This window comes from Rhinolophus sinicus, linkage group LG03 (assembly GCF_036562045.2).
Source record: "Rhinolophus sinicus isolate RSC01 linkage group LG03, ASM3656204v1, whole genome shotgun sequence".
Taxonomy (NCBI): domain Eukaryota; kingdom Metazoa; phylum Chordata; class Mammalia; order Chiroptera; family Rhinolophidae; genus Rhinolophus; species Rhinolophus sinicus.
The window spans coordinates 158,051,123-158,069,036 of NC_133753.1; the positions used below are offsets into that span (position 1 = coordinate 158,051,123).

Consider the following 17,914-nt stretch of genomic DNA (forward strand, 5'->3'; position numbering starts at 1 on the left):
AGGCTAATTATCAATCATTTCTTGTGTTGATCATCAGCGAGGCATAGCTGAAACAATTTCTAATTAAACGTTGGTTATATAGAAATGTATATAATAGAGTGAAAATCATTATACTCTCCCTACTCTCCCACTTCTTCCTTAGATACCCACTGTTATCCTTCCAGGCTTTTATTTATATACAAACTTAATTTGTATACACCCTCATATAAACATACTTAAAATATTTTTTCCTACTTTGCAAACTATTTTCGATGCTTCTTTTCCCTATAGGAAAAAACAAATTAGGTTTGGTGTACAAAGTACGTAATAATCTGTCTCCCAACACCAACTTTCTAAATTTATTTTCTGATATTTTATTCTATACAGTCAATGTTCCACTCAGCCTCTGTGGACTTCTCATAGTTCCCTGCATATGCTTTACCCTTTCCAGACCCTGTGCCTTTGATTATTCTGTTCTCTGCCTGGAATGCCTTTCTTTACTTTTCTTTCTTTCTTTTTTTTTTTTTAAGTTTATTTTTTAGATTTATTGGGGTGACAATTGTTAGTAAAGTTACATAGATTTCAGGTGTACAATTCTGTATTACATCATCTATAAATCCCATTGTGTGTTCAGCACCCAGAGTCAGTTCTCCTTCCATCACCATATATTTGATCCTCCTTACCCTCATCTCCCACTTCCCACCCCGTTTCTTTACTTTTCTATTTTATCTGGCTAAGTCTTTAAAATATGTTTCAGATATTATGTCCTATATGAGTCTATTTCCTAGTTTTCTACTGTGGAAGCACTCCTTCCTCTGTATTTCCATGGTATTTTATATATAACTTAACTGTGGCAACTATCATCACTATAATAGCTAACATGTATTGGCTCTATTGTATGTAAGTTTAAGTTTTTTTTTACATTTACTTAATCATCTTTACACATTATTTTGTAACTTACCTGCTTATGTGTCTTTTCCCAAATAGACCACAACTAACTTACTTAGTCATCTTTAGATTCTAGTATATGGCACTACTCCTGGGCATATGATAGGTGTTCAGCAAATCCATAAATGAAAGAATGAATATAAAAATGTTACTCTTTGGTATTTTGTATTAAAAGTAATGCATATCTCATAATGAGGACTCTCTGAGTATAGACTAGAGGAGGATAAAGTGTGAATTGAATTGAATGCAAAAGCCACGAGGGAATGGCATGCCTTTGGACTACAGAGTACCCTATAGAGGATTCTATAGGTATGTTAGAGGATTGGGGAAAACTGAGGAAAATGCAAATACAATTATCTTAGGCTAACATGCTTTCGCTTGCATTATTTGTTGATGGCTTTAGCCTTTTGAAGGTATTCTGGGGAGTCATGATAGAAGGGAATAATATTCATCAGAAGTGTAACATAAAAGGTGTAGGCAAAATGAGACCAATGAGAGGAGAGGAGAAAGGACTGCTATGAGGTGGAAATACCAGTTATATTTGTTTGTGATCTTTAAACTTTTTGCTTAATTTGCTCCCTAAAATCATTTTGAAAAATTATGTACCACTTTGCATATTTTAAAGTTGCTATCTAAAATACTTTTTATCATAAGCTAAGTAGCTACAGAGATTATAGTGAAAAACATATTGTATGTAGTATATATGCTTTAAATAAATTTTGTCAAAACTTTGGAGTTGCCTATTTCATTGAAGCATGAAAAATGTTCACCATATAATTTAATTGGCTAAATCAGCCCTCATTGCCAAACTACTTAGTTATGTCAGACTTATTGTTTGTCAATAATAAGCCTGACTTCATTTTTTAGATCAAATGAACACGTTAATACATTCCATGACAACCATATCATGTCTGAATTCTAATTGTGAGGTAGATGTATAAGCAGTCCAACAGACTGGTGGAAAGACATAGAGTCTTGCCAGGATGAAATAAGCATCATCCCCTTCAATTTTTCTTACTTTGCTCATAAGAGATTATCCCCAAGATCAACATGTTCCTGAATTATCCCATTTGCATATGCTCTGGAGACTTGTATGCCCAGGGAGCAATACACCACAACAAGGTTTGGGATGGGTGGGTGAGAAGTAAACTGGAAACGGCGGTTGTGAAAGACAAAAAGGAGGGAAAACTGGTGGCTTGCAGGTACATTCTCAGACAGATGAGTTTTAGGAAAGGGCACATATGGGAGATGAAGATTTGGAAGTAGATTCCACTTCAACATTTATATCTGCATTACCTGTGAGAAGTCTTTATTTACATTTTCTTGAAGACTGCTGGTATGGTTTGTGTCTATGTAACATCACAGGTATTACGTACATATTATGATCACAGGATAAGTTGATTGTGACACCCAGAATATACTTTCTGGTGCTTTGGTAAATACACCAAGTACCCTCTCTACCATGTTTCCCCAAAAATAAGACCTAGCCGGACAATCGGCTCTAATGCGTCTTTTAGAGCAAAAATTAATAAAAGACCCGGTCTTATTTTGCTATAAGACTGGGTCTTATATATTACTATATTTTACTATAATATAAGACCGGGTCTTATATTAATTTTTGCTCCAAAAGATGCATTAGAGCTGATTGTCCAGCTAGGTCTTATTTTTGGGGAAACATGGTATGTCTTACGTTCAAAAGTGTACCAGATTGTACAATCACGTAGTTTACCAATTGCAAGAAAGAGAGAGGTTGAGTGTGTGAGTGGTCAGAAAAGAAAGTTACACAAGAGGAGAAGAAATCCCTTTCTTCAAATGTAAGGAAGCAACATTTGTAGAGTTTGAACAAGATAAAGATGAAGAATTGATTAGGGGATTAATTAGCAGCCCTTCCCCCAGTAATATGGTAATATACAGTACAAGAGAGCTTTTACAACTTGGATTTTCCTGCAGTTTGCGAAATTTTATTTTTTACTTGAAAAGCTTTTTATTTCTAGAATGAGTCATAGGCAAATAAAAATATTCAGTCTTTTTAAGTTTATTTTTTATTCTCACTTTAGAAACTCCTAATATGTTTGGTTTTAAAAACTGGTTTACAAGAATATTATAAAAATGCTTAAAATAAATGTTCAAATCAATATTGATTCAGCATTCTCAATGTAGTATGTTTTAAAATATACAGCATATTTATGGACTCCATCATTTGTATTAAGTTGTAATGCGACACAGCACTAGGATAAGTCTGGCCAACATTAGGAAAGTCCCATTGATCTATTTATTTAGCTGTTTATGAAAACCACTTAAACATATTTGTGTGTGTGTGTGTGTGTGTGTGTGTGTGTGTGTGTTAAGGAGGGCGCAGCTCACAGTGGCCCATGTGGGGATCGAACCGGCAACCTTGGTGTTATCAGCTCCACGCTGTAGCCAACTGAGCCAACATATTTGTGTTTTAACCACACTAAATTGCTGGTATACAACTAGGAAAACTATCAATTTCATTCCCATTGCTGTATTGCACTAGTTTTTGTTTTGTTTTTTGTTTGTTTGTTTGTTGTTTTAAACAAGAACTTGTGTTAGAGTTGAAAGAACTCCAAATAGTGTTTGTAGCTCAGAAGTATAAAATACAGTCTGTTGGCTATAATAAGAAAATATCCCAGCAGTTTCATTGGGAATAAAAAGCCACCCGTTTGCTGTTTGCAGAAGCAGTAGCAATCTGCAGACAAGCTATTCTAGCGTCAGAACAGTCAGGTAGATGGTTTTATGGAACTCACAATTACAAAAATCCACTTTAACCTTATTTTCTTGCTGGCAGGTGTCCCACTGGCTTCCAGCCAGAGGCTGCGAGTGTAGTGCAGCCGGCGGTGTTCCCCCAGAGTGCTGAAAATGCCAACACTCCAGCTGGCTGCTCATAATTGCACTGATTGTGGTCTGACAACCAGAGCTCCAAGAAAGAAATGTGACGAATATATGAAAATATTTTACGAATTTGATCAGATTACAAATTTCATCTCTCTTTTTTCTCCTCTATAGATATGATATCTGCACTTATAAAAATAAGCCCTGTGGAACACTGGGTAAGTATTTTTTTATAAAGGGAGGATAGTTCAGATTGTCTCTTTGGTCCACTGGCTTTACTCATTATTATTAATTTGGTCATTTTCTTTTGTGATACATCTGAAATTATTCCTATAAATTGTTAAATCTGACCTTTGTAGGAAACAAGTAGAATGATGATTAAAGGACTTACTAGGAAACAAGTAGAATGATGATTAAAAACAACTTAGAAGATGATTCAAAGTCATCAAACAATAAAGATAAATCAAAAATTTCCACTCATATTCATATAATCCATCTCTAATGTATTTTCCAAATACAGCATCTTCAAATCTCAAGCTACAAAAGAAAAGGAGAAAACAACAACAACAACAACAACAAACTTTGGAGATACTTAAAGGAAGAGGCAGTGAGAATAGTGCTTTGTTTGATGCAATTTGATGGCAATAGTATATCCCCATAAATTAAGATATTATTGGAAATTTTTAGTACCTGACCAAAAAAAAAAAAGAAATTTTGTAAAATATTACAAACAGTAGTAGAGAGAAAGAACAGGACTGTATTTCTTGTGCTTCCCAAATATCATTTATATTTTAAAAAGCATTTCTGTAGTATTCTAGAATTTAAAAAAATCACATTTTGTTGCAGAGCGTAACTTCATACTGGTAAAAGTTAACTGCAAATACAAATGGCTGGGAGGAAATGGTAGCTTTCAAGTAGACTAAATTATTAAGCAACTAGAGTCATTTTAAGAAACAGGAGCTTTTTTTCTTTGATAATTCTTTAGTGTCATTAAGACTTATTAAAGACTCACAAGTTAAGCAACTGAAGCAGAATTCTGTAGTTTCTCTATAACAAGTCTCAATTTTCTTATCTGTCAGGGGAATAATTATGAAATCTATTCCTATGCACCTCTTAAGAATTTTGGGAAGATCAAATTAAAGTAGAAGTGGAAGAAAAGGTATTACCCAACTTCCTGGGGAGTTCAGTGAATTATCTCTTTAGAGTTTAAATTTTCTCTTGATGATTTTACCTGCCTTCCAGTCTTCTCCCACCTCATTTCCCTCAGGATTTATGGCCAAAGAAGAAATCCCAATTAGCCAAGGATGAGTATTACCATGGAGAAGTTTGCTAGTTAAAAATGTAATGCAGAAGAAGCTGTCTGCCGAGAGAGCTTACATCAAAATGATTTTCTTTGTAGTATTTTAGGTTAACAAGACCAACATAATCCAATGGAAGAGACCCTGAACTGGAAACTAACAACTGGCTCTGACAGTTTCAGTGCATTACCTTTTATAGTTTATTTAACTTTTTGTTCCTCAATTTCCTTATCTATGAAGTAGAAGTAGTGTCTGCCCTTATGCTGCAGGGATATTGTGAAAATCATTGAAGAAAATATAACAGTGTTTAGTAAAGAAGTACTATAAAAAATGAACTTATACTATTTAATGTGGAATCTATACTGTTTCATTTACCCTTTCTATTATTGTTCAAATTCTGTAAGTACTTACTAAGTGCTAAATCAGTTTTAAATTCAGTAGGCACTAAGCCTCAAAGAAGGTACAAGCTAGAACTTGTATTTCTCTAGTGTATGTACACACACACACACACACACACACACACACACACATATATATGGAAATATATGCATATATATGTACATCCATATGCATATATCTATACATATTCTATTCTGCTTTATGAAGGTAGATTACTTACAGTGAGATGATATGTTCTTCATTGGGACATTACTAATAACACTGCCTAGTGCTTTGTCATTTTTGCCAAAGTAGATTTGAGGTGTTTTCCTAATCTACCTCTCCTTTTATTTTTTTCAAAATAATATGTTCAAATTTTTATAGTTTATTAATTTCTAGAATCAATACATTTTAATGCATTTTTAAGCTCAATGTAAATTATTTTTCAAATTACAAATCATTACAAATTATCTTCTTTACTGCCTCAGTGAAAACTGAATGAACTACATAAATACACAAGGTTTGACCTTCTGATGTGGAAAATATATTATCGGTACAGAACTGATGAGGTTTTTTCTTTTTGAGTGGTCATTCTGGTATCTTTCGCATTGGTTAGAATGCTGATACTTGCATATTCTCTTTCTTAGTACCTCTGACAGGCAATTGTAGCATGGCTAAGCAGATTTAAGGGTGCAAACTATGGCCATCAAACTGAGGAAATCTAAATGACCCAAATAGTAATCAAACCCCTATTAACACAATCACACATAAGAACTTTGACAGCTTCAATTTTATAGGAACACAGAAAATGGTGGGGGGTTGTGAAAATACATTAGCTTTTAGATTGTTCTTTTATTTTACATAAGATTTACCTTTATATTTTCAATAAATAGTAGTTATTTCCCAAATAAGTTCTTTCTTAAGTTGAGCTAACAATTTTATATCAGATATAGAGGTAAATCTGTGTTTGCAAATACTCCTTGGGGAGTCATTGAGAATTCTCAATTAAAAGTACAGTCACATGGCACATACCAACCACAACAACAACCACAACAAACAAAAAGCTAACCGATAGAATAAAATATTTGAGGAAATACAAGAAATGTAATTTAATGATAATTATTTTTAGTAATCTTTTTTTTTAAACCAAAGTGCATAAAGCTCAGAACAGAAACAGTTTTGGCATTGTTCTTCCCATGTCATGGACGATATTGAACCCAATAGCTTAAAGCCAGATAATGTACTGCAAACTTCTTTTTTTCTCTCTCTGTCTCCCTTTCTCTCAGTGGAGCTTGAAAGTAACATTTATTTTTTATTTATTTTTTATTAAAATATTTTTGATTAACCAAAAAAATTAAGTCACCTTGCCCCTCTTTTTACATCTTCTTCTTCAACTAGTCGCTCTTTTTACGGCCTCTACTTCAGGTTCCAGGACTTCTAAGTGAATGGAAGGCAACACAGGGTGACACTAGTTATTTATAATAAATCTATATGGCAGAAATCAACCCCTCCCCCAACTCCTGCCCCATCCACATAAAACAGTAGGAAAACTAAACAATCTAATAGCAAATCCAGCACTAACCTCATCTCTGTTCCAATGTGGTTATTATGTTGATAATTTATATTAGAAGATATGGAAAAACAATTTCTAGAGATTTCTTGTTAGTAAAAATATAAATTGAATAGCTTTTGCTGTTCCAAATTAGTGCAACTGGGAAATTGTACCTAGCACAGAACATTGTTTATTGTGCTAAATAAATAGTCATTGAATTGGATTAAAATCACTTTTGGTGGGAAGATAATTATTTATATTTGGATGATGATAGTAGACTACCAACATAAAGTGTTTTTCCTACTTTTCCTTCAGTTTCTTCTAAGTAACTTTCATCCCTATGTGTGTTAAGTATGATTTGGTATCTGTTTCTCTATAACACATGACATTTTATCATTTTGAAATAAATCTTAAAGCTTTTACATACTAAAATTCCCAAGGGAAGAATACTTTGAGTAACATAACATTTCACTAGAATCAGCGAATTAACACCATAGTTTTTGCTTTATTAGTAAAACTCTAATGCATTGAAGAGGGATGGGAGAGGGGAGAACTACACTGAATATGTGAATGACTTTCCTACCATTAAAATACTTAAAGAAATTGTTGCATCACTATCAGGACTAATTTCAGAATATTAAAAAAATGCAAAAACTTCCCATCTTTAACAGTTCTCCTTTTTCTCTTTTGAATCATTCATTTTTGTTTTTATAAAAATGTCATTTTTAAAAACCATTTGGGATTCCCTTTTTTTTTTGTAACTAAAAAGTTGCTTGTATATTTTTATGAACCCACTAAATTTAAACAGATCTCTTTAGAAAAATAATGTGGATATATTTTGCTTTCTACAGCCTGTAGAATGTTAAAATAGAAATGCTTTCTTGAATTCCCTCTTCTGGCTCAAGTTACTAGGTGGTCCCAAGTTACCAGAAGTAAAATTTATAAATCTAACCCCTAGTCTAGACATTTTCCAGCACTGACTGCAGTTCAAAAAATATTAATGTCTAGCCGGCAAAGTGAAACTCCCCCCAGTGATTTTGCAAATGACTAGAAAGTTAACCTTTGCCAACTGCTCCTTCTGTGCATGGAGGTTATTAAAAAGAATCCAGGCATTTATAAGCATGGGCTTTTTAAGACTGAAACACCTTGGCTTGACCCTTTGTGTCTCCTTGTGTTTATTCAGGCTTGGCCTCTGTGGCTGGAATGTGTGAGCCTGAAAGGAGCTGCAGCATTAATGAAGACATTGGACTGGGTTCAGCTTTTACCATTGCACATGAGATTGGTCACAAGTGAGTGAGTTTAAGAAAATCAAAATAAATTTTAGAGCTCCACTCTTTTGAGCAAACTCATAACTACTGTGTGGAACGCATGTGCTCAACCATATTTTACTGCCTCTTTGTCTGAATTCAGTCGAGAATGTTATCATTCTGGGTGTTGGGATAAATCATCTTAAGAACTGGAGACTTGTTAAATAATCTTTCTAATTCAATGACTAGTATTCTCGGAGTGGTGAATGCACCACACTTAAGTTTTCTTATATATGTACATTTGAAGTAATTTACCTTTAGTACGGTCTACTCAACACCCTGTTCCTCAAAGTCAAATGGTTGAAATGATCTTTCTTTTCCTCAAGTGACAACACCTATATATTTTAAAATCATCATTGACACCACTACCATAAAATGTATTTTGAGTTTTCACGCTTTACACAGCTGTGAGCATATCTTTTCCAGGCCTAAAATTTGTGTGATCATTGCTATGTTACTTATATTTTCAGGTGTACTGTATGTTATTGGGGAAAAAAATACTGCTGTTATAAGAGTAGTGAGATATCCTCCTCACTATTTTTTAAGAGGATCTAGAGTTTTTAATATTTGTTTTAAATAAATGTGTGCCAAAAACTGTCCTATGGCTCCCCACTTTCCCTCCAGCAATAAAACCCTTACTTTCTGTACTTCAAGCAACAGACAATAAGTAAATGTAAAAGCCTGTTTATGTGGAGGAAGAGAGAAGTTTGAAAACTTTAAAAGGATAGTCAAACATTTTTATTCAAACAAACAGCCTATTTGCAAGAACTCCTGACATTTGTATGATTTAAGTTTTACAGTCTGCTTTTTTGGTAGAGAAATGGGTGAGGGAAAAAAAAAAAAAAAACCAATAAAAATGAATGTTTATTATACACTTGCCTCAGAGGTCATTCCTGAAATAAATCTGTAGTTCAGCTTTTTTTCTTTTTTTTTTTTTAAAGTGGAGAGTAAAATTGGGTCAATCTGTTGCATTATTTTGAAAATTGCAATTGAAATTTTACCAAATTGGTATTGATTTATGTGTAACTTCAAGTAACCGGCAAGTTTCAAAGTTGATTTGATTCAGACATTGGGAAAAGTCAATATTATATTCTTAATGAAGTCCTAAAACTATCGGTATCCTAGTTCCCATTGCAATACGCAGCAGGGAACAAAAGGGAAAAGCCCTGTGAAGCGGTCAGTTTATCTTCAACACACTTAAAAATCTGGCTCATTAATGACTGTCATAATCTTATGCAGCCAGACTGACTATAATAGATTCTGTTAGATTCAATTAAATTGAAAGGTCAAGACAAGTAACCCAGCGGATGAGTAATGTGTGTATGAGAGCACTGTTACTTCCTGCAGTCACAAGTTAGTCTATGCCAACATATGCCTATGCATTGCGAGCCCCTTCTGGTATGGACTTAACTAGCGGGTTGAGGGTTATCTCTGTATCTTTGAAGATTCTAACTGAGCTGCTCTCAGCCTTCCCAGCTTTTTTTGTAGGCCTAGTGGGTAATTCCTTTTAATTTTTCCTATGATGAATGGTTTATACCTTATGTGTAAAAATTGTGAAAAATGTGAATGTACCTCTTAAGATTTTATGTGCCTTGGAGTAACTTTATCTTACAGCTAATTCTTGTTTGATAGTGTGAGTGTTAAATATGCGGGGGTGGGCTGGGGGTGGAGAATCTATTATATATTGAGAGCCAGAAGAAATATTTCTATTGAGAATATTATTTGACAGACTAAAAATTAGCTTTCTTTCCACATCCAGTTGATTACTATGTGACCATTCCAACCCCTTTTTCCCCAGACCACTAGGCAGGATGTGTTGTTTAACATGTTATCTTTTTCAATATGTTAAATTCTTATTTGGTCAGTTAGGGAAAATCTATTTCATGGATAAAGATTCCTTTACTTGCATTTAAGATCTTAGGGTTTAGCTTTGAGGCACTTAGCAAGTCAACTCTGGCACATCTCGTAATCCCTAAAATACAGTGCTCTCTATTCCTGAAACAAAGTAACAGCTATGGTAAATACATCGAGTATACGTTTCAGGTAAAGTGTACTGAATTTTTGTAACTTTTATTGTTTAGTAGGGTAGATGTTAAGTGATGTGATGATACCTGCAGATTCATTGCACATGAATTACTGATAAGTGTCCCTGCTGAGGCACTGGAATGTGATTATTGTCTATCATTCAAAAAACTGTGTAAAATATGGTATTGCACCCACTGTATACTTGTGTAGGGTTATAATACCCATTTTAAACAGCCATGTGATAGCTTTCTTCTTTGGCTGGGCCTTAGTGACCACTTTTATTTCTCTCCACGCCTTTGTGTAAACAACAAATTAGTTTTCTTGTCAAATGAAAAAAATGAGGTTTATGCTATATTTAAATGACATGTCTAACTTTAATGTAGGCTATAAACCAAAGGCACTTAATGAAACTGTATATAAAAGAATGTTTTCTGAAAGATATTTTTGAATTATGTAGTTGCCATAGGTTTTAGAAGTGGAAAAATATCTGATGTTGGAGAGGGGTTGCAAGAATTCAACCAGACCTCTAGTATATTGAGAAAGTGATCTAATGTATCCATACTGTACAGAAATAATCTTAAAAAGAGATCTTAAAAATATTCATGTTTTTTAGAGATGCACATTGAAGTATGCAGGACTGAAGAGACAGGACGCCTGAGATTTGCTTTTAAAAGAAAGGGAAAAAAGAGAAAGATAAAGCAAGAATAGCAACATGTTGAATTTCATAATCTTGATGTTGTGTGGATGGGAGTTCATTATGCTACTTACTCTCTCTACTATTATATGTCTGATTTTTTTTTCACAAATAAGAATAGGTCCTAAGATCATAAATCTGTTAGATGTGACAACTCATTTATTAATTGATAGTGATTGAGTGAACTAGGACTGTGATTCTGAGAAAATTTAAAGAAGTGTTAAAAGAAGTATTGAAAACTGCAGGGATATATTTGGTCTTGCTTTTGGAAATCAGCATCAGGTTTTGATCTTACCAATAGGAATATACTTTCTATAGAAGACTGGCTAGGAGATATATTTTTTTAAAAAGAAGAAATGTGGCAAAACTTCAGGATAAAATTGTTAATTAGATTACCTGTGTTAGGAAGCTCCTATTACTGTTTTTTTTAATCCAACCTTCCCTTCTGCTGTAAGTACCTAAGTGCCTTTATATGCTTGATCAGTGCTGTGTTTTCATAAGAGAAGGCTAATTATAAACATATACCAAGGTATTTGCAACTTTAATGCCTTCCGTCTAGTTTTGGTATCAAAATAATATTAGTCTTATAAAATTAGTTAAGGAGTATTCTGTTTTCTGGAAGAGTTTGCTTTCTCATGAGTACATTTTAAAACATACTTAGGCATAATTTACATATAATAAATGTACATCCATTTTGTGTACAGTATGAAGAATTTTGACAAACGTATATAACCCTGTAACCACCACCACAAATCACATATCCACCACCACAATCAAGATATCAACATTTCCATTACAAAAATGTCCCCTAGGTCCCTGTACTGTCTCCACCCTCCTTCCCCTTTCCCTGGCACCAGACAACCACAGATCTATTCTCTATTACTATAGATTAGGCGTGTTTTTTCTATAATTTCGTTTAAATGAACTTAAATAGTGGGTTCTCTTTTGTGTCTATGTTCTTTCCCTCAGCACCATGTTTTTGAGATTCAGCTATGGTGTTGTGTATCAGTAGTTTTGTTTTGTTTTGTTTTGTTTGTCTGAATAGTATTTCAAATCACATATCACATTTTAGATTGTTTTTAGTTTGGGGCAATTATGAATAGGACTTCTGTGAACTTCCATTTACAGGTATTTGTATGGTCATATGCTTTCATTTATCTTGGGTGTTACTGCTAGTAATATGATATGTGTTAGTTTCACTTTTACATTCCCACTAACAATCTATGAGAGTTCTGATGACTTCAGATACTTGCCAACATTTGTTATTATCCTTTTGATTTTAGCCATTATTATGCATTTTAGTGGTATCTCATTGTGGTTTTAATTAGTTGATTATTTTCTGATAAACTAATGAAGTTAGTGATGATGAGCATCTTTTCATATGCTTATTTGTCATTCATTGTCTTCTTTGTCTATTCAAATCCTTTTCCCATTTTTTTTAAAAAAAGATGCTTTCTTCTTATTGAGTTGTAAGACTTCTCAATATCTGGGTAAAAGTCATCATCATATATACATGATGTGAATATTTTCTCCAAGTCTGTTGCTTACTATTCATTTTTTTAAAGGATTTCTTGTGAAAAGCAGAATTTTGATTAGTCTAACAAAATTTTTCTTTCACGATTTGTGTTTTTTGTGTCCAAAGAAATCTTTGCCTACATCTAGATTGAGAAAAATTTCTTTCATATTTTTGTCTAGAAGTTTTATACTTTTAGCTTTTATGTTAAGATCTGTGATTCATTTTGAGTTAATTTTTTTTTGTACGGTATGAGGTAAGGGTTAAGGTTGCTTTTTTTTTCCATAGGAGTATCCAGTTATTTTAACACAATTTGTTTAGGAAAATTGGTTGATTTATACTTTTCTGTTATGTCTTTGTCTAGTTTGGGTATTAGTATAAAGTTAGTGTTATAAATTGAATTAGGAACATTTCTAGTTTCTAAAAGAGTTTGTGTACATTAGATGGATGTTATTTCTTCCTTAAATGTCTTCTAGAGTTTACCAATGAGACCATCTGAGCCAGCAATTTTCTTTGTGGGAAGATTATAAATTAATAATTTAATTTTTATAACATGTTATCTAAATCTTTTGTCTTTTTTATTATGTCTTTCAAAGTGTTAGACTATTTTAGCTAAATTGTCAAATTTATTATGATATACTTGTTCCTTATATTCCTTATTGTCTCTGTAATATAAATAATAATTTTCCATTATTCATTCCTGATATTTGTAATTTGTGTTTTCTCCTTTTTTCTTTTTTCCAGCTTTATTGAGATATAATTGACATATAGCATTGTATAAGTTTAAAGTGTACAATGTGATGATTTGATACATGTATATATTATGGAATGATTATTGTGATAAGGTTAGTTAACACATTCATCACATCGTGTAGTTACCCTTTTTTAGTATGTGTGTGGTGAGAACATTTAAGATCCCCCCTCTTAGTAACCTTCAAGTGTACAACACAGTATTGTTAACGATAGTCACCATGCTTCTTACATGAGACCCTCCAGAACTTATTCATCTTATAACTAGAAGTTTGTACACTTTGAACAAAATTTCACCCATACTGCAACACCTGACAACCACCAATTTACTCTGTGTTTTTATGAGTTCAGCTTTTTAGATTCCTCATAAAATGTGACATACAATATTTGTCTTCTCTATTTTATTTCACTTACCATAATGCCCTTAAGGTTAATCCATGGTGTCACAAGTGGCAGGTTTGCCTTTTTTTATGACTGAATAATATTCCATGTATACAATGGAATATTCTGTTACACACACACACACACACACACACACACACACACACCCCATATCACTTTTTTTTTTTTAACCATTGATCCATTGATGTACACTTAGGATGTTTCCATATTTTAGAATTGCTTTTTCCATATCCAATAAGTTTTAGTATGCTGTGTTTCCATTTATGTTTGCCTCAAGATAGTTTCAAGTTACTCCTTTGATTTCTTTTTTGACCCATTGATTATTCAGCAGTGTGTTGTTTAGTTTTCATGTATTGGCAATTTTTTTTTTTTTTTTGCTTTTTTCCTGTTTTTCATTTCTAGTTTCATACTATTATGATCAGAAAATAGATTTAAAGTGATTTCAGTCTTTTTAAATTTGTTAAGACATGCGTTGTAACCTATTGTGTGATCTATCCTGGAGTATGTTCTGTGTGCTCTTGAGAAGAATGTGTATTCTGCTACTGTTGGATTCAATGATCTATATATGTCTTTTAGGTCCATGTGACATAAAGTGTAGTTCAAGTTCAATGTTTATTGATTTTCTGTTTGAGTGATCTATACATTGTTAAAAGTTGGGTATTATAGTCTCCAATTATGGTTGTTTGCTTCTCCTTTTTGTTCTGTTTGTATTTGCTTTATATATTTAAGTACTTCAATGTTGGGTACATAAATATTTACAACTGTTATATTCTCTTCATGAACTGATCCCTTTATCATTATATATGACTTTCTTTGTTTCTTGTTTCAGTTTTGGAGTTAAAGCCTATTTGGTATGGTATAAGTTTAGCTACCCTATTCTCTTTTGGTTTACATTTGCATGGAATATCTTTCTCCATTCCTTCACTTTGAGCCTATATGTGTCATTGAGGTGAGTCTCTGGTAGGCAGCATATAGTTGAGTCTTAGTTTTTTGTTTTTTGTTTAATCCATTCAGCCACTCTCTGTCTTTTGATTGCAGAATTTAGTCCATTTACATTTAATGTAATAATTGATAGGTAAGGACTTAGTAACACCATCTTATCAATGGTTTTCTGGTTGTTTTGTAATTTTGTTCATTTTTCCTCTTCTGTTGTATTTCTTTGTGAATTGATTTTCTGTTGTGATGTGCTTTGATATCCTTCTCTTTATGTTTTGTGTATCTACTATAGGTTTTTGCTTTGTGATTACCATGAGCCTTACATAAAACATGATATAGACATAACAGTCTATTAGAAGTTTATAACTTCAATTGTATAGAAAAACTGCCTAATTACTCCCCATTTATATTTTAAATGTCATGATTTATATCTCTTTATATTATATATCATTAAACAAATTATAACTATAGTTAGCGTTATATTTATATTTTATTTGTTCTTTAACTTTTAGTTGAAAGTTAACTTCTTTAACTTTTATAGTAATTAACACACCTCCATATTACAATATTGGAATATTCTGAATTTCACTTTATACTTTCCTTTACCAGTGTGTTTTATATTTTTATTTGTTTTCATATTACTTATTAGCATCCTTTCATTTTACCTTGAATAACTCCTTTTAGGATTTCTTGTCGGTCTCGTGGTGATGAACTCCATTAGCTGTTTTTGGTGTGGAAAAGTATTTATTGCTCCTTCATTTCTGGACAATTTTGCCAGGTTAAGTGTTCTTGGTTGGCAGCTCCCCCCCACTCCCCACCCCCTGGCACTTTGAATACATACCACTTTCTCCTGGTTGCAATGTTCTGCTGAGAAATCTGCTGACAGACTCTGAGGATTGTCTTGTATGTGAGGAATTTTTTTTTCTTGCTGTTTTTAACATTCTCTTTGTCTTTGATTTTAGACAGTTTTATTTTCATTTATCTTGGAATAGATAAATGAAAATTGAAACTATTTGAGCACCTATTAACTTCATTAACTTGGATGTACATCTTTCCCTAGATTTAGAAAGTTCTCAGCCATTATTTCTATAAATAAGCTTTCTTCTCCTTTCTCCCTTTCTTCTCTTTCTAGGACTCCAATAATGCATAGTTTTTTGTTTGTTTGTTTTTAATGGTGTAATTGTGTAATTGATATAAACTTTCTCCACTTTTTTTCATTCTTTTTTGTTTTGCTCCTCTGAAGGGATAATTTCATTGACTTCTTTGAGTTCACTTATTTTTTTTCTTCTTCTGCTTTGTCAAGTCAGCTGTTGAAGGTCTTTATTGAATTCTTTAGTTCACTCATTGTATTCTTCATCTCTAGGATTTCTTTTTTTTTTTTTTTGAATGGTCTCTATTTTTCAGTTGTTGAACTTCTCATTTTTTCCATGCATTGTTTTTCTAATTTCATTTAGTTGTATATTTGTTTTCCTGTAGTTCGCCTAATTTCTTTAAGAGAATTATTCTGAATTCTTTGTCAGACAGTTCATAGAACTCTGTTTCTTTAGCGTCAGTTATTGGAGCTTATTAGTTTCCTTTGATCCTGGAATGTTACCTAAGTTTTTGTGGTCTTTGTATCTTTGCATTGGTATCTGTGTATTTGCGGAAGCCATCTCCTCTTTCAATCTTTTACAGCTCTTGTGTGGTGCTACTAATGTACTTTGTTGTCATAGCTGGTGTTAGATGTGCTGCATTTCTGCTGGGAATCACTGGTTGGGCAGGGTTGGAGGCTGTGCTCAGCAGTTGGTTTGGATCAGTGACTTGCTATGTGGGTGAGGCTCTAAAGTGGGTGCTGGGCTGTGATAGACTGATGTTGGGAATCCAAACCTGACAGAACTGCCCAGCCAGAAGGGGTCATTGGCTGAGCTTTGCAGATGAGGGCAGCCACTAGTTGGGATCTTTGCTGTGGTACCAACATTAGCAAGAATGTGAATGCTCATTACTGTGAACCTTGCCTCCCTTCTCTGTCTTTTGCTGATTTGCCTAGTGATCCCTGTGAGGCAGTATCTAAGTGGGCCTCCTGGTAAATGTCCTAGAATTCTCCAGAAGCTGGATGACCACTTTGGGCTTTCCTTTTTCCATTGGAGAAACCCTTGGTGTGGTACTTCTTTGGCCAGGGAGAGGTGCAATATTGTCAAAGTGAAACTGCTTCTCTTACCTTTCTAGTGTGGTTTTTGTCATTTGTGTGTGTGTTATTTAAGGGGGTGCTTCTGCCTCTCTCCCAGGTTCTAAGATCTTCACAGAGGTATCTGATTTGTGGATACTTGTTAGTTGCTCTTTCTGTGAAGGGGACAAAAATTGGGAACTAACCTATTTTGCCATCTTCTCCTTTTTTCTTGATCAGTATAGCTGTAGGTTTATTACTTCTACATCTACATTTTTTAAAACCTTGCTTTTGATTTCATTGATTTTCTCTATTGTTTGCTCATTTTTAAATTTCATTGCTCTACTCCTTATTTTTTTCTTTCCTTATGCTTACTTTGGGTTTAGTTTCCTGTTTTTATTCTTTTAAAGTAGAAGCTTAGTTCATTGATTTTTGCATCTCTCTTCTTGAATAAAAACGGGACTTAGAGCAGTAAATTTCTTTCTGAATCCTTCAGTAGCATCTCGCAAGTTTGTTAGTCTGCATTTTCATTTTCATTCAGTTAACAATGTATTATATTTTTGTGATTTCTTCTGGAATTGTGATCAGATAATATACTCTGTGATTTTAATCCTTCTATATTGACACTTGCTTTATGGTCTATCATGTTTTACATGTTGTTGAACGTATCTTGCACCCTTACGAAGAAAGTGTGTTCTGTTGTTGTTGTTGGGTGGAGTGTTCTAGCATTGTCATTTAGATCCATTTGATTGATAGTGTTGTTCAAGACTACTGTATTCTTACAGCTTTTTAAAAATAGTTTATCTATCAATTACTACTAGAGAAGTACTGAAATTTCCAAATGTATGTGCAGATTTGTTGATTTCTCCTATCATTTCAGTTTCACATATATTTTGAAGTTTCCTAATTAAATCCATCCACCTTTAGGATTATTACGTCTTTTTGATCAATCAGTCCTTTACCTTTTTGTACTTAGTAATATTTGTTCTAAAATCTACTTTGTCTCATTAATTAGCAACTCCAGCTTTCATCTTATTGTTTGCATGGAATATCATTTTTTAGTTTTTTTATGAACTTACCTATGTGTTAATATTTAAAATGGATTGCTTTTCAACAACTTATAATTGAGTTTTGCT

General features: G+C 33.2%; 1 protein-coding gene across 3 annotated transcripts in view; it reads left to right on the forward strand.

Annotated features, from left to right (window-relative positions):
- The window catches only part of ADAMTS6 (ADAM metallopeptidase with thrombospondin type 1 motif 6), a 262,087-nt gene that overhangs the window by 98,975 nt on the left and 145,198 nt on the right, over positions 1–17,914 (forward strand). For all 3 annotated transcript variants that reach the window (XR_012495117.1, XM_074328899.1, XM_019743866.2), the window contains exons 8-9: positions 3,955–3,998; positions 8,192–8,297. Coding sequence is in view for 2 of the 3 variants with exons in the window: in XM_074328899.1 (XP_074185000.1) it covers positions 3,955–3,998; positions 8,192–8,297 (150 nt within the window). In the remaining variant the exon portion in view is untranslated. The remainder of the gene's footprint in view (positions 1–3,954; positions 3,999–8,191; positions 8,298–17,914) is intronic.